Source organism: Liolophura sinensis, chromosome 1, assembly GCF_032854445.1.
Source record: "Liolophura sinensis isolate JHLJ2023 chromosome 1, CUHK_Ljap_v2, whole genome shotgun sequence".
Taxonomy (NCBI): Eukaryota; Metazoa; Mollusca; class Polyplacophora; order Chitonida; family Chitonidae; genus Liolophura; species Liolophura sinensis.
In genome coordinates this window covers 67,001,436-67,027,976 of record NC_088295.1, presented here as the reverse complement: position 1 = coordinate 67,027,976, position 26,541 = coordinate 67,001,436, and the positions used below count along the sequence as shown (strand labels likewise).

Below are 26,541 nucleotides of genomic sequence, written 5' to 3'. Positions count from 1 at the left end.
CCCTTATATCCCAAGAAGCGCGTACCCTGATATACCCCTTGTGCAATTATAACTAACGGTGCTTTTGCTAGCGCCGTCACTATGTTTGCTGAGTCAGCATTTGCATCAGAACGTCGTGGTCCATTGATTGCAGAGTCTCCATATCCATACCCAAAGCGTTGGCAATGCTGGAGACGTCCAAGCCGAACTGCATCAACAAGTCGATGAAGTCCATCTCTTCATCGGTGAACGGGTTCCTCAGCTTTGGACAGGAGAAGTTACACTGCGGCCATGCGCAGCTGTCTATCAGATGATGTTTGCACAAACGTTTCGAGTTCTTCCCAAGGGAACGTTTACCTCTCTTCCCTGTAACGTAGACAAAAAGAAACCTTTACCAAAGCACAAAGGCAACGGAGGTTATTACCAGCGATGAGATTTCAATGGAGAGGCCTGATTTCAGATAGCTGCTGAGTGTATCGTTACTCGTGTGGGCGTCCCTTAGCGGCCCAAGAAAATAAACACCGGCTGGAGGCAAAGTGGGAAGGAAAGCTCTTCGGTTTGAACCAGCAGTGTTGTCCCTCCAGGGAGGCTACTGCTGGATTCCCTGGCACCAGATGGCCGTAGACCAGATGGTTGGGGTAATCAGCAGGTGGTAGTACTCCTGCAAACCATAACCAGATAACCACACTCGCCCCTCTAACCACATCAACTAACGCAATTTCCATCACCGTCAAACCAGATGAGGTACTCCCTTACGCTTACCTGTTTTTCTCAGTCCACAGGAGTCTGGACGTTTTGCACATCAAAACTCGCGCAGCTTACTTTGGGAATTTTTTTTTTCACCTGTCTATTTGTGAAGGATAACCAATTTTTCTTTCAGCTATTTCAAAGCAAGGAAAAGTAGGCTATCTTACACGTGTACCAATATAGCAGCCATGAACCCAGTTACAGACCACGTGGAAGCGTACTGCAAATGTTTAGGATGAATTTTGTTGATTTTCAAACTAAACTCAGTATAACGCTACACAACGCTCTATAGTAAATACAGTAATTCAGACTGGTTGAAATACTGTTACAAATTTTCCTTATCATATGTAATCCTTTGAAAATAGTCACATGAGGTAAAGTCAGCTTCCAGTACTGCACGGCCGTAGTTCGAATCCAGAGCTGGCTGGTTCAGTTAACTGGCGAGAGGCTGTGCTTTGTTGGGTCTGCGGTTTTCTCCAAACTTAAATCTGACCGCCGAATAAGAGTTCAGCAATAATGTGTTACCTTACCCATTCAAAACTTTCCCTACACACCTTTATTTTTGCGCCTCCGTCTTCTTTTGTTTTTCTTTCTCCGTCTTCGTTTTTTATTCTTCAGACGTTTAGCTGCCTTTGTTCCCACTGGATCATCTCCCAGGGGCATTTCCACTTTTCCTGCCACATTCCTTATATGTGAGAAGAAGAAGCAAATGCATTTTTCGCAGAACTTTTGGGGGAAATTAGGAAGCAGCGCGGGTCTGTAAATATTATCTTATGATAAAAGTATATGGGTTCTTATGACGCTTCTTGTGCCACACTAAACTGAAGTCAGCCACACTTAACTGTTGAGATTATAAAGATTAAAGGTGGAAACTGCATATACAATTTTGGTGCTAAAATGATATATTGTTCTGCTACTGCTAATCTGACATACGACTTAGTTGATTTAAATGGAAAGTTGACATACCACAAAGCTGAAATACCCCTGAGCTGATATACCTCTCAGCCAACAAACAGCTGACACAATGTAAACCTCACATACAGTTAAGTACTGAAATACAGCTAAACTGACATGCGGCTTAGCTGATATACTGCTCAATTTATACTCTGCTTAACTGACATAAGGCTCAGCTGATATCCTGGTCTATTCACATACTGATAATCTAGCATACTGATAAGGTGATCGGTCTACTGGTCAATTCAAATACTGCTAAACAGACATACTGCTCAGCTGATATACTGTTCAATTCACGTACAGCTAAACTGACACACTGCTCAGCTCATATACTGCTCAATTCACGTATTGCCAAACTGACATACTGCTCAGCTGATATAATGATCCATTCAAATACTGCTAAACTGACACACTGCTCAGCTTATATACTGCTCAATTCACGTACTGCTAAACTGACATACTGCTCAGCTCATACACTGCTCAATTCACGTACTGCTAGACTGACATACTGCTCAGGTGATATACTGCTCAACTGACGTATTGCTAAACTGACATACTGCTCAGCTGATATACTGCTCAATTGACGTATTGCCAAACTGATATACTTCTTAGGTGATATACTGCTCAATTCACGTACTGCTAAACTGACATATTGCTCAGGTGATATAATGACCCATTCACATACTGCTAAACTGGCATACTGCTCAGCTGATAAACTGCTCAATTCACGTACAGCTAAACTGACATACTGCTCAGCTGATAAACTGCTCAATTCACGTACAGCTAAACTGACATACTGCTCAGGTGATAAACTGCTCAATTCATGTACTGCTAAACTGACATACTGCTCAGGTGATAAACTGCTCAATTCACGTACTGCTAAACTGACATACTGCTCAGCTGATAAACTGCTCAATTCACGTACAGCTAAACTGACATACTATTCAGCTGATAAGCTGCTCAATTCACGTACTGCTAAACTGACATACTGCTCAGCTGATAAACTGCTCAATTCACGTACTGCTAAACTGACATACTGCTCAGGTGATAAACTGCTCAATTCATGTACAGCTAAACTGACATACTGCTCAGGTGATAAACTGCTCAATTCACGTACTGCTAAACTGACATACTGCTCAGCTGGTAAACTGCTCAATTCACGTACAGCTAAACTGACATACTATTCAGCTGATAAGCTGCTCAATTCACGTACTGCTAAACTGACATACTGCTCAGCTGATAAACTGCTCAATTCACGTACTGCTAAACTGACATACTATTCAGCTGATAAGCTGCTCAATTCACGTACTGCTAAACTGACATACTGCTCAGGTGATATATTGTTCAATTCACGTACTGCTAAACTGACATACTGCTCAGCTGATATATTGTTCAATTCACGTACTGCTAAACTGACATACTATTCAGCTGATAAACTGCTCAATTCACGTACTGCTAAACTGACATACTGCTCAGCTGATATATTGTTCAATTCACGTACTGCTAAACTGACATACTGCTCAGCTGATATATTGTTCAATTCACGTACTGCTAAACTGACATACTATTCAGCTGATAAACTGCTCAATTGACGTACTGCTAAACTGACATACTGCTCAGGTGATATACTGCTCAATTCACGAACTGCTAAACTGACATGCTGCTCAGCTGATACACGCTAATCCAGTCACACGTCCAATCATGATAAACCGGAATACTGTTTGGATGATATACTGGTCAATTCTCACATTACTAAAGTGACATAGGGGCCTACTACTCAGCTGATATACTGGTCAATTCACATAAACTGACACACTGCTCAGCTGACATACTAGTCCATTCACATAAACTGACACACTGCTCAGCTGACATACTGGTCCATTCACATAAACTGACACACTGCTCAGCTGACATACTAGTCCATTCACACATAAACTGACATACTACTCAGCTGACATACTAGTCCATTCACATAAACTGACACACTGCTCAGCTGACATACTAGTCCATTCACATAAACTGACACACTGCTCAGCTGACATACTAGTCCATTCACATAAACTGACACACTACTCAGCTGACATACTAGTCCATTCACATAAACAGACACACTGCTCAGCTGACATACTAGTCCATTCACACATAAACTGACACACTACTCAGCTGACATACTAGTCCATTCACATAAACTGACACACTGCTCAGCTGACATACTAGTCCATTCACATAAACTGACACACTGCTCAGCTGACATACTAGTCCATTCACATGAACTGACACACTGCTCAGCTGATATACTAGTCCACTCACATAAACTGACACACTGCTCAGCTGACATACTAGTCCATTCACATAAACTGACACACTGCTCAGCTGATATACTAGTCCATTCACATAAACTGACACACTGCTCAGCTGACATACTAGTCCATTCACATAAACTGACACACTGCTCAGCTGACATACTAGTCCATTCACATAAACTGACACACTGCTCAGCTGATATACTAGTCCACTCACATACTGCAAGAACATGAATACTGCTCGGGTGATATATTCACATACGGGTATTGCTAAGGTGGAATATTGCTTTGGTGATATACTGTTCGATTCACGCACTACTACTAAACAGGTATACTGCTCGTTGATATACGGCTCAATTTAAATACTGCTAAACTGGCACACTGTTTATCTGATTTACTGCTCAGTTCATTTACTGCTAGAATGAGATAAAGCTGACATGGACACTCACCCGGATGATTTCCTTACAGCTTTAGAAATTTTCTTTAGACGTTGACGGACGAGCGGACACTGGAGTTCCTCGTCCGAGCCGCGCTCCCAGCAGTAGATTGACTGCGCCAAAGTGACGCCATTCACGGCAGTCTTCTGCCACTCACTAAACAGGAAAATATCTATATATAGTTACATCCCAATTAATTATACCACTCACTCTATAGAAGGTCATCAAAATATCATTGCATCTCACTGAACAAGAGAACCTAAATATATGGTTGCAATTCACTTAGTTGTGTAACTCACTTTACAGAAAATCGTCAAAACCACTGAGTAGTTTGGCCGACTGCCACTCACTGAACAAGAAAACACCAATATATTATTACGCCTCATTTAGTTGCATCACTCATTCATTAGGAAACCACAAAATGCATGGTTACATCTCACTTAGATGTCTGCAGGAGGAGACACCTTACACTGGTGTCACTTAACTTTGCCACTCACTCAACCGCAGGATATCAAAAGATGGTTACGCCTCACTTTAGTCTGCCACTCACTCAATAGGAGGATATCAAAATATGGTTACACCTCACTTAAGTTTGCCACTAACTCAATAGGAGGATATCAAAATATGGCTACACCTCACTTAAGTTTGCCACTCACTCAATAGTAGTGAATCAAAATATGGTTACACCTCACTTAAGTTTGCCACTCACTCAATAGGAGGATATCAAAAGATAGTTACACCTCACTTAAGTTTGCCACTCACTCAATATGAGGATATCAAAAGATGGTTACGTCTCACGAAAGTTTGCCACTCACTCAATAGGAGGACATCAAAAGATGGTTACAGCTCACTTAAGTTTGCCACTCACTCATTAGGAGAATATCAAAATATGGTTACACCTCACTTAAGTTTGCCACTAACTCAATAGGAGGATATCAAAAGATGGTTACACCTCACTTAAGTTTGCCGCTAACTCAATAGGAAGATATCAAAATATGGCTACACCTCACCAAAGTTTGCCACTCACTCATTAGGAGGATATCAAAATATGGTTACACCTCACTTAAGTTTGCCACTAACTCAATAGGAGGATATCAAAATATGGTTACACCTCACTTAAGTTTGCCGCTAACTCAATAGGATATCAAAAGATGGTTACACCTCACTTAAGTTTGCTACTCACTCAATAGGAGGATATGAAAATATGGTTACACCTCAATTAGGTCTGCCAATCACTCAATAGGAGGATACCAAAGGATGGTTACACCTCACTTAGATTTGCCGCTCATTCAATAGGGCAGCAGTTTTTACCTTAATAATGATCCATACATATGACCACCGAGAGCCAAATGTGTGAGTCGTTCCTCCAATATTGATTTCATTACTTTTAGCACGAAGCCAAATATTTAGTAGAGAAGTTGGAATACCTTAATATATATGATTATTACAAACCGATCAACATCGAATGCCATAACTAAAGCTCAGTTAGAGATAAATGGTAGCAGCACAATCGCTTCTTCTTATGTATTTTTCTTGCTGTTGTTTTGGAACCTTTCAAAACTGCTTTGGGAAGTGATAATTCTCCAATTAAAAACATTCCAGTAAAAAGATTAACATCACGCGTCGTATAAAGCAAAAGAATTCAATAGCAATCGATGAACAGAAACAGATTTTTATAGCTTACCTTTTCGTTAACAGTATATGGGAGAGACAGGCTGGTGCAAACACTGCTCTGTGAAAAAGAAACAAAGAAATCACAGCGCAAAAAAACTCCATGCATATATAAGGTTAAGACTCAGTCCAACCTATGTTCATGTATTAGCCCCAGTAATGGACTGGATAGGTATGGACAGATATACTCTTATAGTTTTGAGCAATTCAAATGAGCGGAAGTTCATCAAAGTACGAGAGACGAGCCGGCCTTTGACCAAGGGGGTCCGTGTTCTAATCAGTCTTACGTTAGCAGGTTTAAGGTGTAGAATACACAAAGCTCACCTTGACTCCGGTCAAATTTGAAATTTGATTTTAGGGCTTAAATGTGAACAAAACGAACTGAAACAGTGTACGTAAGTGTTCAACGCTGGCAATTTTTTGGGCAATTCGCTAAGCGCATTATATACTGAATACTTTTAATACTCACGAGACATTTTGCAAAGTTTTCTTCATTTCATTGCCTACTTCATGGATGAAGCGCCACTGTTCTTTCTTCACAGGAGGTCCAACATTGTTGGCAGTAATCTGGGCTTCATCGAATAGGTATTGGACAATGTAAACTGGAGCTGTAGCAATTATCAGAAGGAATAATGTTAGCGGTTATGTTCATACTGTGAGTGAGCCTGAAGTGAAGAAGAACGAACCGAGACACTCGAATGCCCGAATGAAACTCGCGCACCAAATATGTTAAGCATTCAAAAAATATTCTACTTTAAATCAATACTGATTTATGTTGACTTCTAATATTAATCAGTCTTCATGTTCATCCTCTGCTGAAAACGAGCATTCGCAATCTTGAAACGGCCGTTTCTTGGATCTGGTCTAAATCAGAGGCTATACAAAAATCTGACTCCATCAAAAAATGCATAATCCCATCCTGTGAGAACAGTTTGCTCGAATTCTTGTCTCTTTATTCTTTTGCGTAAGTAAACATGACTAAAAACAGCTATAGGACATAAACATCCCGTTGTAATTTTTACTGCGTTATCTGGACATCTATACTTACTTCTCAACGTCGGGTACATTCGATACCCGAAGTAACATCGCCAGGGCTCGTCCCTATACTGGCGTCTGCAATCTTCAGGCACTTGTCCCTGCCACAGGCTGTGCACGAGAAAGGGTGACGTGCATATAGGATGGGATCTTGGATGATCCATGCAGCATGATATGAGTATGTTATATTGCTTTATTTAATTCCAATCTACGCAGTAATATAGCGTCATTTCCCCGTATAAGGATAAAGGGGATGAGTCAATAAGGAGCAATTGTGCACACAAAATAACTCGCGGAGAATGTCCTTCTACCTGTATTGCTAAAACCTACCATATATGTGAGAGATTAAAAGAACATAATGTATCTAACAATCTGTACAAATTCTCGGCTTTTGGAGACCACTGTATACGTACTGGCTATACAAGGTATGTGCAGGTGATGACCTTGGCTATTAACGCAATACCTACAACACTGTCACGTACTACGTACAACAACCTTTGCAACGTAATATATACGACACCAAACGTAATACTCACAACAACATGTTTGCAACGTAATAACTACCGCCCCATGTTTACAACGTAATTACACACAACCCTATCTTTGTAACGTAACACCTACAACACCATCTTTGTAAGGTAATACGTGCAACACCATCTTTCATATATTTATTTATTTTATTTATTTACTTCATTGGTGATTTACGCCGTACTCAAGAATATTTCACTTATACGACGGTGGCCAGCATTATGGTGGGAGGAAACCGGGCACAGCGCGGGGGAATCCACGACCATCCGCATGTTGCTGCAAGGCCTTCCCCCGGGCGGCCGGACACCATCTTTCAACGTAATACCCACAATACCATCTTTGCAACGCAAAACCTACAACACTATCTTTGCAGCGTAAAACCTACAACACTGTCTTTGCAGCTTAATACCCACAGAACCATTCTTGCAAAGTAATACTTATAACACCATGCGTGCAACGTAATAACTACACTGCCTTGTCTGCAACGTCATTCCTACATTACCATCTTTGCAACGTAATACCTACAATACCATGTTTGCAACGTAATACCTACAATACCATGTTTGCAACGTAATACCTACAATACCATGTTTGCAACGTAATACCTACAATACCATGTTTGCAACGCAATACCTACATTACCATGTTTGCAACGTAATGCCTACATCACCATCTTTGTTACATAATATCTACATCACCATCTTCGCACCTGCAATACCACATTTGCACCTACATCACCACTTTTACAATGTAATATCAACGACATCATCTGTGCAACGCAATATCCACATCACCGTCTTTGTAGCTACTTGAACACAAAACGGTATATGCATACGGCTTATAAAACTGGGCTGAATTATAATAACAAGATCACGTACCACAGTTAAGTGAGTACAGACATCTACATGGAAGCAGAGTTGTTTCAACTTTCACAAATAGTCTCCATTGCTAAAGACTTTCTCTAGCTACAATGACGACATACCTAATACCATACTATGCGCTGAAATGCCAGGTGAATAGTAACTGTGATCTAAACTTAATACTTTCTGCAAGATTGCTACAAGCCTTGGATAATGTAACTTCTACTTACTCGATACCCCGCCTGATTCCCTCAGTAGGAGCACAGGAATGTGCCTTCACACAGGGTACGGGTTCGTACTGCTCATTGTCCAGGAACCACCCCGAATCTGCTAGCCCCCGAACCTTGACGGAGGGGGCTAACCTTGCCATAAGGTCGGACACACGGTCCAGATTCATCAGCACGCCCGTGCCGCCTGCGCTGAAACAACAACAACAGCCGCCATTACTCAGCTATCCGATGATAATGATTCATCTTGGTAGGGAAAGAAAGCAGTAAATCTTTATTGCCTCCAATCAGTCGTTGCTTACAAATTGTCAAGCGCGAACGGGATATATTAGGTAAGAAAATACGATGTCAATTTCCAAAGCAACGAAATAACATAAACCCAGATATTGAAGTTTTCTACCTTGTGCATTGGAAAAAATGTGGTCTATATATAAAATGTACAACAAGGAGGTCTAAACTCCAAGGTGTCCATCTTTTGGGGAAAACGAAAGTGAAAGTATGCCAACCAGGTTTCTTACCTACTTCCGGCTAATATTAACTTGGATGCTATGACTAGACCCTGAGGAATTAAATCCTTGATGACCTCCTCAATGATAAGAGATCCCATAAAGGAAAACGAATCTGAAATCAGGAAAACAATAAACTTATGTATATCTTTACATATTATATTCCAGCGCAAGAATATGAATGTTCTACATTACACATAAATGTGAGTGAACAATCAACATACCATCAACGGATCAGAGAGGACGTTTTATTAACTTTATTTATTTGTAAAATTTGGTTGGCTTTCAACCCAATACTCAAGATTATTTCGCTGGCTGTACGGTTGTCAGATTAAAGAGTGAAGGAACCGTTCATTAAAACTGGACGATGTCTTAACGTTGCACCCCAATTAAGAAATGGAGCAATGTCATATAATGTGTAATGTTAAATTAACTTTAATTTTAATGTAAATTCATTAGCTTTCATTTCCATTCTCTCCAATGGAATGAGTCTTAGGGTGTCTTACCTTTGGGGTTCTTTATTGATCCAGTCCAGGAGTCACTGGAACAATACGGGATATAGCTGGAACGAAAATGGACAAAGGCTTGAAATAAGCTAATGACATCGTAACCGTTTTGTGCTGGCATTAAAATGATATTACCCCATACTTCTTTTAAATCTTTATATTAAGTCATACATTTTTGAATGTCTTGATTCCATACATTGAATGTGAAATTATCAAATAGTATATCATATTAGCATAATACTGATACACTGTCATATGAATATATACGGGTTTATAGGTATATGCACGCAGATACTACTTCCCACTGATATCATACTTACACCATGTTTGAGTAAAAGTAATACGGATTTTCTTCTGGATCCCATGATAGTATCCCCTTTCCTTCAATGGAATATAAAAAGTTTGTACACGCAAATGGGCATGTTTAATGAAGTTAAATATGTTTATCCATCTCAGTATTTATATATTTGAAATTTTACACCGTACTGTAAAATATATATATATATATATATATATATATATATATATATATATATATATATATATATATGTATAACATTGGCCAGATAAATGGAAGAGACACGAAAACTACCAAGAACCTGACAAACTTTGTAACATATATCTACAACCAAGGCTGCGAGAATGTGATTCGAGCACTGATTAAGGCGTGGTGGTCTCAAAAATGAATACGTTAAAGCGCTTGGCCAGCGAAAGCCGATAATTAAGTCCGAAAGGTTAATAGCAAAAACTGTCTCAGAAAAAACAATATATTACAGCAGTAAATCCAATGATTAACATTTGTATTTATTTATTTATTTGATTGGTGTTTTATGCCGTACTCAAGAATATTTCACTTATACGACGGCGGACAGCATTATGATGGGTGGAAACCAGGCAGAGCCCGGGGGAAACCCAAGATTAATATTTATAGAAATCCCCAGCATGTCTTTAATAGTGACATTAAGGTCGATGTTAAAACAAAGAATTAATGGAATGCTTTTCAAGCTGTTTCTTTCATCAGAGATGTTCCAAACGTACACACATGTAGGCCATACACACGTTGCTATATGTAACACCGCTGGAAGACGTATCTGTTAGTTGCCACGAAAAGGGTATTATCTGGGTGAGGACAACAGTCTTACACTGAACCACTTCGTGAGCTGGCAAAGAGACAGGATGTCTTTACAAACGTTTATGAATACCTTTTCAACGTTATGAAGTGGGTCATATGGGAAATGCTATCATTGTCTTTTTCGATCAAATCTCGTTTGTTTAATCTACTGTGAATTAGTTCGTTAAATGCTTTACCCTTTGCCGTCAGCTCCACTATCAAGAGCTACAAAGTGATACACTGCCACTTCAAGGCGTAAGCTGCCCCCTGGCGGCTGTTTGAGTAATTGACCGAGGCTTAGTGGCGCCATCTATCTCTAAGCCAGTTCCACAAGCGCGCCAGCTTTCAGGATTAAGAAAATCAATGAATACAAAGACAGGGGTATTTGTGATCTTATCGAAAATGACATCCTCTCCAACGAATATACATACGTCCAGATCTGTTTGATATTTAACACTGGCTCTTTGAAGAAAAGCGGATGAAAACAAGTCAGCCCCTTAGTAGGCCGTTGATCTGTTTTTTTGGCATCTCGCTATCACGCTTTTGAAGACTTTGGTCTCTTGGAACTGGACATAGATACTTAACCCTGATCTGATAAGTCCAACCCTTCAAGTGGGTAGGAATTCCAGGGGTCAGCGCCGCTGGGGGGAACGGTTAAATTCGGGATCTTAAGCATGACTGAAACTGTTCGCTCGATATGTTGACGATGTGCTCGATCTAACGGTGTTGAGAGATCAATACTAAAGTACTGTCATGACACACAAATCAGTTCTGTGGAACCTGATGTGTCTTATTTTGAAACATTCCACAGGAAAGCGGATTGTGGTAAAGTCTTAGCTAAGACGCAAAGAGAACTACAAAAGCGGCTAGTTCATAAGCTGCATTCATCCAACATTCTATGTACAGAGGGCTTTGACCAAGAAATGATGCTTTGGTGACCCAATCAGTTCGTCTGGTGACCCAATCAGTCGGCGCACATAAAGCTGGAGGACAACCTTGGCCACATATTATGGATAATGAAACATCAGTAACTATGCACACTGATATATGTGTTTAACGTGACATTGTTCTTTTAGCCGTTCTTCTTACCTTTCTTAACTTCGGGCCACATTCGTGACGTCATATAGGACTTCATGTTCAACCATCGTTCTCGACAGCTCGTTTGGTCAAAACAGAACCAGCCTCCTGATGATTGAAATAAGAACAAGGCATTGACATCCGTGTCAATAAAATGATAACTTTCTATTATCTCCTTCGTCCATCTTTAATGCTCACATCTGGAGACGAATTTTGATTTAAAGGAACTAGAAGAAAACTTACTTTTGAACTAGATAGTCTGGTAGCGTATTTTTATCACATTATTAATTTCTAGCAAACGTTTCTTGAAAAAATAAAAATGTAATTTGAAATGTTGATGTCTGTTGGAAGACACGCGGCCTCGTTACTTGAGCTCAACATCTATAGAACAGAAATGAAATGACTTAGAAAATATCATGCTTACCTTCCAAAAAGATAATCCATTTTGAACTCCCAAAAGCTTTACGAATATAGTATCTAAAACAATAAAAAAAAACAGGAGACTTAACAAATGTCATTGTTTTCCTTTAAACACAAGGAAAATTTTGGCACAAAATAGATGTGTGTAAAAACATTAGCTTTAAAACAAGTTTAGGCAACTTTGTTTCCCGTCTTACTGCCAATTAAGGCACAAAAAATGCAGCTGACTAATTCACTCTCAACAATTAAAAATGAGCTTAAAAGTGAAAGTACATTTAGATGGTTTATTCCTAAAGTAAATCATTATTACACAGTTTTAATATTGAGTTCAACGTATAAAAAGTAGGTCATATTCTCATCTCAAACAGTTGGAGGTGTATTTCTGCATTTTCTTTTACGTCTATCCAAAAGTTGACTCTCAGAGTTTTTTTTTTTCACTTCGTTTCAGTCCTCTCTTTGTGTCTAAAAATGAACAAGCTCCGCGAAGGACTAGTAAGAGCAATTAGTTCCGAGAGCCTTTGATTCCTCCCAACTTGTCAAGAAAAAGCCCGGTCATAGCTCTGTAAGAAGAACGCTATGCAGTTTTAGGGAGGTCGCTTTGATGCTAGCCAGCCAGCATGGATCATTTGAAACCTTAGAGTGTTTTGGAGACTGGAGTATTTGATGTGTATATTAGTGACAAGTTACAACTTCTGGCGGCCTCTGAGCCCAAGGTTTGCCTTAAAGATTGACCCCAGTAACTTTATATCACTGTAGATTTGCCCTCTCTACCTTAGTCGCATGTGTTCATCGGAACATCAGTCAAAGGTACGGCTTTGTGGTGTCAGTATTTACACTAGTTCAAGGGCCCTCGATGGCTTTTATATAGCTACAGAAGCATTTATCTCAACATATGGCATTCTTTCATTCGATATATCGTTTATCTCAAAGAGTTATACATTCGTGATCTGACAAGCCCTATGTACATCCAGGCTATAGAGCCCCTCATGCGGGTGTTTACAGCTGCTTCGTGAGCTCTCGGAGACTCATTCGGCAGCTGTCGGTAATTTTCGCAAACCACTGGAGCTTCTAAAAGATAGGGACAAGTATCTCAGAAATAAAAGTTGCGGGTACACTGCAGTTAATAAAATCGCCAGGGAATTGTCAATTTGTTAAAATCTGGTTTGATTAAGAGTCATTTAGATTCTCCTAGTGACAAGCATTTAACGATACCCTTTCGATACAATGAAATCTTGTATCTATGTATGTATATGTGCAACAAAGCGTTTTTTAGAGTTTAATTTAGTGACTTCATACTTTGTCATTTCAAGTTACAGATAACAAATGAGACATAAACTTCTTTGATTACTGTCTGTGGTTTGGCTCGTGCTTTTGTAACGAAACAACAGATATATGTGAGCGAGACTTGATTGTTGATTTAAAAAAATCAAAGCTCCATCAGATGCCGTTAGTGCCGAAGTCTGTGATCTTGGACGCCCAATTTTGTAAATTCCAGGAACATTTGATCGATGGGCGGGCGAAGGGAACGAGCTTTGATGTTTCTAGGTGTGCTTTGTTTGCAGCCCTTACAAAACACACCGAGTATAATCAGATGTATTCAGAGGTAATAAAAGCTATGTACACCACACCTGTAAGTGCCCTCAACGATTTACAGGTGATTACCCCAGTTAATCCCTCATCAGTTAATTCTGGCGAGGCGTACAAATGTCCCTTGTTACAGTCGCGTGTGGTCGCCCTTTGCCCACACTCACATAATTACATTCCACTCTATTTTAAGCGGTATAAAATTGCCGATATCTTTTATCTTTCCGGTATTTTTACTGGTTAGGTTTTAGAAGCAGCCCACGCGCAGGCTTTTTCCTTAGATCTTCTGTTCACTAACGTCATAACTGGAAAGGCTGGTCTTTTTCACAAAATTACAGACTCTGCGGTGGGTCTTTAATAGCTTCATTTTGTTTAAAATTTTGAATTTGTCCACTGTTAAGACGGGCCATGCATCTTCCCACACATTTCAACAGACGCCTGCAAAATCGGCTGTACACCGTTTATAACTTTCGTTTCTTTTAGGCGTATATGCAATATAGGAGTGTAGTGTTTCCCACTACAATCAAATTCTAAAAGAATACAAATGCATACCTGAATGATGCGCTTGTTCCCTGAATCTGCGATATATGCGGAACATGAACGTAATCACTCACGCCAATTTACGTGGTGTTGCCTGACATTGCTTTCGAACACTCCAAAACTGATACTCATGATTCGAAATGTTTTAAGGGAGGAATGCCTCGTCTTAATACTTCACTGTTTATGTCTTACCAGTCGATCAGCTAACACATTGTTTTCTAATTATTTGGTTTATATATCTCACTGTGTGCATGTCACGCTGACCCAGCTGCCGAAATTGATGTCCATAGATAAATGAAAAAAGATTGGATTGAGGACTGTGTAGGTATATTTTCAAGGTTAGAGGTGACTGATCTATATCCGCGATTAGAAGAGTGCATATGTTTACGCGGTTGAGGAATGTATGCATCCGGGTTTAATAGGGTGTATATGGATGTTTACGCCGTTGAAGGAATGTATGCATCCGGGCTTAGTAGCGTGTACATGGATGTTTACGCGGTTGACGAATGTATGAATCCGGGGTTAGTTGCGTGTATGTGGATGTTTACACGGTTGACGAATGTATGAATCCGGGGTTAGTTGCGTGTATATGGGTGTTTAAGCGGTTGAGAAATGTATGCACCCGGGTTTAGTAGCGTTTAAATGCATGGTTAAGCGGTTGAGGAATGTATGCATCTGGGGTTAGTAGCGAGTATCTGCATGTTTACACGGTTGAGGAATGTATGCATCCGGGGGTTAGTAAATGCTTTCGCTGTTGAGAAATATATGTGTCCGGGGTTAGGAGCGTGTAAATGATTCTAGGCTTAAGAAAATATGCTTTCGAGGTTTATAGGTTTGGGAATTGGCCTTGCGATTATTGACCTAGAACGTCCTTATTGGTTGACCGCTGGTATACGAATGTATGCTTCGACGCATAGATGTATAAGAAGCTGTATATATGCTCCAAAGGTTAAGCAGGTGCAGGCTTCAGCGGTTACCCTTTTCACGAGCATCCTTTGTGATACATGTACAGCATCGATGCGTTTACGTTGACGGGTGTATTTGCGCCAGATTTCAACATCTTCAACTTGGTTTTGTTTCTGTTTGGAATCGTTCTGCTGATTCTTCATCGCAACCAGGAAAACTTTTAACTGCTTCTGTTTTGAAAATTACCAGTCTTATTTTATACGTATATTTTTGCGCATGAGAATTTGTGTAATTATGTCAGAATTACAGGTGAAGAGGTCATATTTCACCATTTACGTATGACCATTTGCCACCTGTCGCCGCTGTTCTGGTTTTACATGTGTGTTTTCTATATGCTGCAAGTCTTTCATGTCATGATAATCTTTTCCGAACGCCCCCTTCTGCAGAATACACGTGGTATACGAATGTCATATGTGACGCTTAGACGCCTTACACGTTACGGCTATGTACTTCAACATCCCGTTATAGCCATGTGTTGTTCATTTGTAAAAATAGCCAAAGGTCATATGTGTATCTGCAAAATTCATAATATACCATCCACAAGTATTCATGGCTATTCAGCTGAGCGGTTGCAGATTGTTTTGATGCGCGTAACGATAGTGAGAACAACGTTACAGAGCGACAATGTATAATACGGTTACCATGGTGATTAGGAAACTGTGCTAAGCTAGACTACACGTCATACATCACAGTGAAGTTGTTCTTCTCCAGACGATCCTATAGTTCCGGGGTTAATCGTGCAGGTCTGGGATCGTCCCCAGTTCACCACTCACTCCACTTCTGTCGTACATTTGATCTATTCTTCAAACATAACGGTTTGTTTGAGGGGCGGGCAGGCTCCCAAAGAAGCCGGTGTAATAGACCCAACAACTCGGCTAACGGTTGAAGAAGACAAATGTGAACAAATACTCGCCACGTTACAGGGAGGCGCTACGAACGCAAGTATGCCGGTGTTGACGGGGGTTGCCGAACAAACGACTGGCTTTGCTTTTGATAAAAGGCATTCAAAGCGTAGCGAAATTGTTCGCCTTGATAAGCTAACAAGAGCGAAAAAGAAACACATGCTATTCTGCACGACGCTGTGGAAAATGATTATCTTTTGTTTCCCTGGGAGAGAATGTATAAGAACAAGGCAATGGACACAGCCTTCAAACACATTACTGTAAACGGTTTTGCCGGCATCTTGCACAGAACACATAGGATGGGGGTGGGGGTGGGGGGTTAATAAACTGTAAACGGTTGATTTTATATCATTGCTTAGTGACGTCAACGTTACTGTGCATGAGTGTTTGTGATGCTTGAGAGAGAAAAAATGCAGTCAGGATGAACAAATGAATGATATTTTGAAAATGTTCAATTTCTTAGATGGCTTAATGTACAGGAGGAAGTGCTTTCATAAATGTTTCCAACTTTCTATTATTCATTCCGAATGATACTAATAAATGTATGAGAGTAATCGCTTTACAAAACAATGTCCAATACACACTATAAAAGAACTAATAAAGTGAATATAAAGTGAGAAATTAAGACCGATTCGTTTACGAATTAAGACGTTTACGTTCATTGTCTTAATCGGCCTCATTGCCAGTTTATAAGTTGGCAATAATCAAAATATGTATGATTTCAGTTGCTGATTGCAACTATTCGAATATACAACTCGGTAATTTGGTTCCATGCGGTAATATGCTCCGCCTACATCCAGATAAAACAGATCAGTATAAGCCTGGGTAATCATCAATATCTGTGTATATTTTACACCTGATACCCAGTATACTCATCACTTTGCACACAAATTTAACACAGCTATTTTAAATTTCCAAAACGTTGTATTCATTTGGAAAACTTTGAGATGTTTTCTGGGAAGATTTTCATTAACAGCATATATAAAACTGATTGACGAATGCTGTATTCAAAACATTTGCTTATATACGGGCGTTTAAGCTGTAGAGACTGAAAGTTGCTCTTTGTTGTCGATTACAAAATCGAAACTCATAGTTACTCTACATATTAGCATGTTTTCTTCACGATGTAGCTGAGATATTGCTAATATGGCGTCTCTTTAGGGGATATCCAGGTTCAAATCCGTGTGGGGGTCAAGTCTAAAACTTTTAAACAGGCGATCTTGGTACTGCCTCTCCTGAAACTCAGTATAAAGGAAGATGAGAAACGATCAGATGATACAGTATATTGTGACTGAGTGAGGCGTCATATCTGGTGTCTTCTAGATGACGGTCCAGTGAGGCAGCACTTTCAAATATATTGGCATTTGGGTCGCCTGCTATACAAAGAGGCACCCTTGGTATAACCTAAAAACCTTCTGTAGAGACGTAAGAACCACTCTGGCATTGTTACATATACCGTTATATATGCATTCAAGTCTGTTTGTTTGTTCATGAAGGCAATGTGACAGATGCCATATAAGTTGTTTACTATTAAGGCACTTATTCGAACTGTTAGAATAAAACCCTGAGGTAAATTGGTGATAGGCCGAATAACACCGGTTACGTGTGACCATTTGTCAGTTATCACACTGTTGAAGCTGCTTTGGTTTCACCCTATATGCTGGTCTCTAATATATAGATCTCAATAAAGTTCAAGGAACCTGGGTGGATGTGTTTTTTTTTTCAAAATGTAGATTGTGTCAGAGTAGACAGTAACTTGTACATTGTCATATACTTCCACAATTACTGATATTTAACAGCGCGGGAGTTAAGCAGAAAGTGGAGAACAATGGTTCATTTATAGTCAAAAATGCAGGAGTTTGTCAGAATGCTGTGGGTATTGATGCATATATACATCTACAATGACCAGGGTTTAACAGAATGTCCGGAATGGTGGTGCATATAAAACCACAACCGACAAGGTGTAACAGATTTCAGGGAAGAACGATGCATACACACTCACAACCGCCAAGGTGTAACGGATTTCAGAGGTCAGTGGTGCATATACCTTCATAAGCGCCGGGGTGTAACAGATTTCAGGGAACAGCGATGCATACACACTCACAACAAGTAGGATGTAAAGGATTTCAGGGTAGAGTGGTGCATATAATTTCACAATCTCAGGGATGTAAGGGTACAATGGGGCATATATTTCCACAACCACCGGGGTGTAACGGATCTCGGGGTACAGTGGTGTATATACATCCGAAATCGCCGAAAAGGGAGTAATTTAGGGTACAGTGGTGCAAATACATCCACAACCGTCGGAATGAAACGGATTCTAAGGAACAGCGATGCAACTACATCCACAAGCGCTGGAGTGTATGGGAACAGCGATGCATATACAGTCACTACCGCCGGAGTGTAACCGATTTCAGGGAACAGCGATGCAATGTAGATCCACTAGCGTCGCAGGGTTTAACAGAATGCTGGAATACGGATAGAGGTCATAAACTGGCCAGTCTTCTGAACCGGGTAGCTAGTGTATGTAGTCTCCAGGATTCACTCGGCCCAAATTCAACTCTGTACTTGCTATCCTCCAGCATGCCACGCAAACCTAGGTAACGCATCTTGCACATAGTAGTAACTTAAAAGTTTTTGTCATAAACTGATTCGGAATTTCCGTTTAGGCTCCTTTTCTTCGTAATACATTCGTGTCTCTTTTCATAATTCTGAATGTAATTTTATATTGAGAGCGTTTAGGGTATATATTGCACGTGTACCTCCTGAATCATGGTGAGTTTGGAGTGTACCTTTATATCGTTGATTTAGGTTGATAACGTTAGCATGTTCATAAAATACTGACAAGATGTCCCATGAAATCGACAGTTATATACGAGTTCTTTTTAGGTGTAATGTGTGTCCAAAATTATGTCCAGTTGAATCTTTCTGCACAGCCATGACTTCCCTCAAAAACACATTTGTACATACACACACTTACACGAGATCATTAATGAATCGAAAGGACTTTTTGCCCTCAGCCAAACCACCTTATACATTCACTTTATAAACTTTTATTTATGTTTTAAGTAAAGCCATATGCTATAGCAAAAGTATTGCAAGGAAAGTATGCTGTCAAAATATACATTATAAATAAAGTGAAACAAGTTTTCCGGCGAGAAATGTAAATACGTGGAGCGCGAAGGATGTGGTTTTATACCAGTGTTAACTATTTGTATCAAGGAGGGAAGAAACCGGCAGCTTCTCTGGTGAGAGGCAAAACCTGGCTTTCCTTCGCGCCGTCAACAAAGCTATTGCAACTATTCTCAAGGCAGACATCAAAGTTTTGGGGAGACACTTAAATTAACATCCCAATTATGCGCATGTTTTGCAGGCTGAGTTTTTCTAATGTTTACAGGGATGTACAAACGTGAACACCGACTCGGCATCTGTATCAGTGTATAAAAAGCGTGCATGTGAATTGCTTGTTTCAAGGCATAGCAGCAAATAACAGCGAGTGCCGTGTGGCCGCCATCTGATGAGAAGTAAGCCGAGCAGCAGAACTGTCCCGCCCAAATTGTGCAAAATAACTCTGAAGACGGTTTCTCCGTTTTCAATTACACATTAACAATATCGGCGTGAAATCTGACATTTTTAATCCCCGTTCAGGTTTCACATCAGAATTGTCTACAGGTGTATATTATTCGAGAGCCAGGAATCGCCGCGTTCCGCGCATGCAGGGAATAGCTCCATCCCAGCCTAGTCTTCCTGGGTAGACAGATCGGGTTGAATAGCAAACGGCGCTCCTGACTACAGGAGAAACGCGGAGTCGAGACTCGGCTGAAAGCTATATCGTTCAAGTTCCGGGGCAGGCCAAATGGGTTTTGTCAGACTTGAGCGCGAGTGCTGAGTGTTTGTTTCATGAATATAACGTGTAGTGAAGCATCCTAGACGTTTAATGTCATTAGTACAGCATCACTTCAAACGGCTCTCTGTGATCCCTAGCTAAGCTCTTCTGACCCATATTAGCCGGTATTTGGCAGTAAGCGCTACACTAAAGAATAACTACCTTCTTTACAGATAAATCTGCTTGTGTTGTTTCTTTGAAGAGAAAAAAACGTCACATAGGAGCAACTATATGTTTAAATACATAGAGCGACACAGTCATATTTCACCAGAGTACTTCCCGCCAATTCCCAATCGTCTGTCATTGGCTCTATATAAAACTGTTTAGCGGAATGATCGGCCGTTTAAACCCTCTTACCTTGCATGTTGACATTTGTAATGCCAGAGACTAAAGGGATCATGAAACAAAAGCTTTTCGTTTGATGTGCCTCGCGGATAATATACGCATCTGTTTGTCCCAGACGTATAGTGTTATACCAGCGACAACAAAAGTGAAAGAACTGCTAATGCGCTAATGCTGGGTCGACTTAACGAAAAATGCGAGTGCATATCTTAAGATATCTTGAGTAAAGCGATGCGAAGATGCGATTGAATCCTAAGTGGACGAAGATGCGAGTCGATCATTCCTTAACCTCCCCGGAAGAGTTCGCCACTATGGAGCGCAAGGGTCGGTTTGGCGCGGGCGATCAGTTTGAAGTGAGGAGAGAGGGGAGGGGTGGTTGAATGCCTGGCGCGTGTCCTGGCCACAGACGTAAATACTAACTGGTAATTCACGAGTGTCGAGATGAGAAGAGATCTACTGGTTGGGTTTACTTAGCTGCTGGATAGATTACTGCTAAGTTGTCGACATGTAGTTTGAAAAGATAACACGGGTTGTCATTTATCTTAGGGATGTTTGTTCTTTATCTAATTGTCTTACGTTCTCAACAGCATGTTTCGTTTGCTCGTATCCACATCAAAAGTATTTACCTGGGCATTGTTTCTAAATTACACAGCAGAGGTGATAAACCATCTATAAAGAGAAAACCGCAATTGTGCGGGCCAAGTTTTCCTTGTTTGCTTAAAAAGATAGAATAAGAGTAACAGACATGAATAGATGATGGAGGGAAACCCAAATGTCATCACCGTCTCATACCAGTGTGCATTATCGCACACACAACACCATCAGACAAAATAACATGTGAAAAAAAACAAAAAAAAAAAAAACGAAAAAAAAAAAACAAACAAACAAACAAAACAAAACAAAGAAATTCAGAAAAAGGGGAACTGGTCTTACCGGCTGAGGTGCCGTCGTTGCAGGTAACAGTTTTGTTGGTTAAAAAGACCCGTTTCAAATTAGGATATTCTTTAATTCCACATCTGTGAACTGCTTTGGCGACCTGACGGAGAGCTGCTAAGATTTCCTCGGGGTCCCCAAGTGGGGACATCTTAGCGATGTCTAGCATGATATCAGCGCCTCCTCCATTGTTTGTTGTGCTGCTGTTACATCCTCCAGTTTTCAGCAGTAAAATCCACAAGAAGCACAAGCTATAACACATCAGCATGTTCTGGAAAGTCGCAACAAAAAAAGGAAATCACAAAACTAATTACAATCTCTGTATAACCCAGCGCAACTTCGATCAGTCCGACCAAGGTGAGAATTGAAGAAATCATAAAAAAAACCTCCAAAACGCTGATGAGTTAAAATAAGGAAGAGAGCAGAGGTATTAGTCTAGATTTACGAACATTGCGATACACACTTCCAAGAGTAAAGCTGTGGTCCACTTAGTGGTACGTGACTGTGATGTGTGACAAAGTTTGCTATCGGACCAGGTAATCCAGTGGATTGAACCCTCTCCTTCGGCCAGCATGGATGGCCCGTTTTATCATGGAGCAATGTTTGGGCTTGTAGGTTATAAACTGTGGTGATTACTGGTTTGTGCTGGACCAATACCGCGAGCCGCAGTCCCTACCCACGTGTACAGCCATCTGTCAGTCATCGCCCTCAGATATGTACATGTGCACACGCGCTCCCTGACGGAGTCGCCGCGGTAGCGCGCTAGGGACCAGCGGTCCGTGTAAACAGGCTTACGGGACGCCCTCTCCCACAGGCCGCCTTTTTAAATGGGCAGGGGAGGGGGGTGTTAAAGCGAGAGTTAAATAGTCTCGCATTCGCTTAGATACACATCCCGATAGCTATACAGAGTAAGAATTAGTAAGGAGGAACCATGGTAATGCCGACTTGAAGGTGGATCATTTTCCCAGGGTTCGCTTCCCAGGCGGATTCTGGGGCTGGGCCACGGGTGAGACAGGTGAAGAATGGGGAGTAAGCGGACAGGGACACTCCCCTCGTACCTCACGTTTGCACTCTCTTGAAGTTACAAACGAACAAACCACTTTGAAGTCATTGATGGCGTATGAAGACTGACTATACTCAGTCAGGGTGCTGACAGGCTGGAGACGTTCAAAGTAATGCAGGCAGCAATCACTTTCTTTCAGGCTCAAGTAAAAAAAAAGGCTTTCAATATTATGAAAAAGAAAAAAAAAACTTCTTGATAAATAAGTTTCGATTTTTAGCCTCACACGGTCCTATAATATAACATGATCACAATTATGCCTATTCAGATTTCCATCTTTTCTTCTGAGGAATGGACAGCCTAGAAACACCAGCCAAACAAACCGTGTCGCTTCCGGAAAGTACAAACGGTTTAAGACAAGGAGGAATCGCGGCGAACCGGATCTATAGAGAGCGTGCCGTTTTTCTCTAAGCTGTCCGTCTGGCAAACAGAGCAATTCGGCATGATATTTCTCGCAGCACTTCACAGGTTGTCATGCCTGCTACAAATACTGTTAGGAGTCTTTGAAGTTGCCTTAGTTTTTCCAGCAGCTACCGTAATTGACACAAGATTTAAAGGTTTGGATCAGAACCTCTCTTGGGATACAGGCCCCTTGAGCGAGGTTCCCCTATATCCATGTACTTTATATTTTGAAGTGTGCAATAAGGTTTCTGGCAGAAATCTAGACAATCCGTAACAATGAGGTTTACCGCAAAAGAACAAAGCCGTGAGCCACGTACCATTGTATCACACACGACGGGGCTGGCCGCTACTGGCTCTTTGTGTTAGGCATAGCTCGCATGGCGATGACACATTGTAAAAGAAGCTCTATATGAGAATGGTTCTCTCAAAGATTTTAAACTCAAAGCATTCTTTTACACGAAATACAAATTATTGACATTTATTATTTACAGCCTGGCCTTATTGACATGGGCCTGTTGGGAGGCAGACAGAGAGCAGCTCCTCGCCATCACGGCCACTCTATATATTTGGTCTAAACCACACGAATGTTTAACACATTGCAACAGTGCGCGGAGCTACAGGTGGGTCCAGTGGCCAGGCACTACAACACGCCATTCAGACTGCCGGCATTCCTGACTTGCCGCTCATCACAGAATCGCAAAGAGACCGACCAGGAATTTTAGCGGGAAAACACTGCAATGTAATTTCGGGCTTAGCTGTTGACTTGTGCCTCTGGAAAATTGCGCCCTTTTGCCAAATTAGACCAGTTGGACCGCCTCTTCAGATTTACCCAAATTAGCTTCCCACATTCAAAACACAATGGGAGCTCTATACTGCGCCGCCTTGATGAGTACGAAAGAAACTAGAGCTCAAGGTCTAGCAGAAATGTGTAAAGATTTTCTCACGAGATTTCTTTAAAAAAAAAATTGGATGAAATAGTACATGGTAAATGGAAGTAGTTTATAATATACAGTGGGAACCAATGCTTGGCCAGCTATCGGGACTACCTAACCCTTCATTTATCGAGATTGTAGGTTCGAATCCATCTCTCGTTGGTTCGGCTGTTGCCTTATGTTAGGAGACTTGAAAGATTCATGGCAAGGTGCGGTGATTTACACTGGATGCCTCGGATTGTTTCACACATAAACAGGACGGCTGTAATATAACTTGGTACGGCGTAAAACGCCAATCAACTAAATAAACTAAGTATGCTTGATATATTCCCGACCACCACAGGATTTTAAATTTTTAAAATTAAGATTTATATTTATTTTATACAGGGCAGACAAAATGTTTCCCAAACTTTTCCCTGGAGTTTTAATTTCAGTTTTAAGTATTCTAGGTGTATAACAGCCCTAAACATGTTTGTTAGCTGGATCCTTTTTTTCTTGGCTTAGGATTTATGAATGAAAGCCGTCTAGTTACAACACCGTTGTCTGACACACGCACGGTCAATAACACGAATGGAGATTTGACGATTATCGTAGACACATTCAGAAAGTTGCGCTTTGTGTGGGCGTGCTCTATAAATATTAATACCGAAATACGCAAGGACCGGTAATGTAGTCAGAATGTCATTCATGCTCCTAACAGTCTTTGGAGTTCTCATAGATATATACGTCATACTTCATATAATGAAAAGAAGACTGGATCACATATTTCAGAAGACTTTCGAGAGGACATTAATTAAACTACGAAATATTATTAATTACATAATTGGAATAATTTGCCACCTGGCTCCCTTATAACTACCCTCGGGGTGTGATTCCGATGCACCTGTCGTTACCTGTCGTTTAAACGAGGATTGGGGGTAACACTATTTACGTTCCATCAATAGTGTCATTTCTCGTTATAAGTTTATAAAAGACGGCAATAACAGGACGTGAACAATAATTACTTCTTTTTCATATGGTATCTTTTCACCATTGTCATAAATGTTCAGAATAGCAAGTCCGTACAACGACTGAATGTTTGGGTTCTCTTGGGTTCTGCCCGACTTCAGGTACCGGTATATACCGTGAAGTAAAATCTATGTTCCCATTAATTTGGCATGTATATAGAACATTACAAATAGTTTCCCACTCACTTTACTCAGTATATGGCTATATCCCTGTGTTGAAGGCGTGTCATTTCCTGTCCGTGAGTTTTTAGTATTTTGTTATTTCCAAGAAAAATGTAAATAAAGAACGAATTATCCAATCACGCTTTCTTAACTTAAGGAAGTAGTCGTAACAAGACGAAATTATACACCTATTTTATGTTTTGTAAGCCTGTTCTATACGACCAAATACATACATGCTTGGGGCATTCTGTTTTCCATGCAAATCTTCCGGTTTTTCTAGTATGTATCAGCTATAAGTATGTATGTACTGTTGAGCTTATACGTGTATTTGTAGAGAATCCAGCCGTAGTAAGTACGGTGTACTGGGGAACAAGTGTGCTCTCACTGACCCCGGCCAACTCGCATCTCAACGCGCGGTCATTCAGTTCACAATCACGAGTGCGATTTGCGGACTAACGGCATCTTAATGCACTCCGCTCCACGAGACGTCTATCTTAAGTGGCCGACCCAACAATTGCCACCTGTGTTTTTCAAAAACATCAATAAAGCTTCCTATAAAGAATAGCACATCCATTCTTTTATCAAATATGTATTTATGTTTTTCCACGGTTTCTCTCAGAGTTTTGTTATGCATTTGAGGTTATATAGGCTGTTTGCGAGTCCGAAATCACGTTCAAATCACATTAGGCCTACTTCTTTTTACTGACTACTTGCTCAATCTTGCTTGGGCTGCACAAGATGAAGTATACCGCGAGAGAGTAAGTAAAATGTTGACCAGTCTCGAGAATCATTTAAGCTGAAGTTACTTTGGGGTTCTATCAATCCAAGCCGCTTGGGATTGTCTGATTGGCTACTTGATAAATGGCAGCCTCGTTCACATGAGGGTAAGTCCTCGACATGCAGAAAGGCCTTGCAAGAAAGCGTCATAACAGATAGTAGAATACCAAACCATTAACTATAACGATCACATGACCAACTAGACCTGCATGCAGTTATACAGCTTCCAGGCGGTCTCTACACACAGCTTTTAACTTCCAACTTTCCACTTGAGAACCACAGACCGTTCAAATCTATTAGTTCTATGCTTTTCTGAAAAGACCCCAGGTTTGTCTAATACGATCCAAGAAATAAACGTGCTCCATATAAACAATAAAATCTCCGAGGAAGTGAATTGCATGTACCTTGTGGAAACCACATATCTATTTTCAAAGAAAACAAAGCTATTTCAGCAATATCCGGATTCACGGTCTCCCACAAATGAACCATAGCGTCCGTAGTTAAATCAGAAATGAATTTGGTAAGAATGGTAAGGAGTACACTAGATTTGAACCCCAGGCTGCTAGAACTGGTAATCTGGTGCCTAATAATTTCATGGTAATTGAAGAAAAAAAAGAGAACAAAGACTGGCAGGAATCAACTGGATTTGAAACGGTGACTGCTAGAGGCAATGTTTGTTGGGGGCCA

At 40.6% G+C, this 26,541-nt stretch overlaps 1 protein-coding gene across 1 annotated transcript; it reads right to left on the bottom strand.

The window, feature by feature from the left end:
• Positions 1-79: 79 nt before the first annotated feature.
• Positions 80-21,782, bottom strand: LOC135463471 (palmitoleoyl-protein carboxylesterase notum1'-like). Its single transcript, XM_064740732.1, has 13 exons — positions 21,515-21,782; positions 12,366-12,419; positions 11,954-12,049; positions 10,074-10,134; positions 9,754-9,809; positions 9,260-9,362; positions 8,745-8,933; positions 7,140-7,237; positions 6,561-6,699; positions 6,105-6,152; positions 4,433-4,576; positions 1,281-1,411; positions 80-345 (listed from the first exon to the last, which is right to left on the bottom strand). The coding sequence occupies exons 1-13, from the start codon at positions 21,780-21,782 to the stop codon at positions 80-82; spliced, it is 1,653 nt and encodes a 550-aa protein (XP_064596802.1).
• Positions 21,783-26,541: the final 4,759 nt, after the last annotated feature.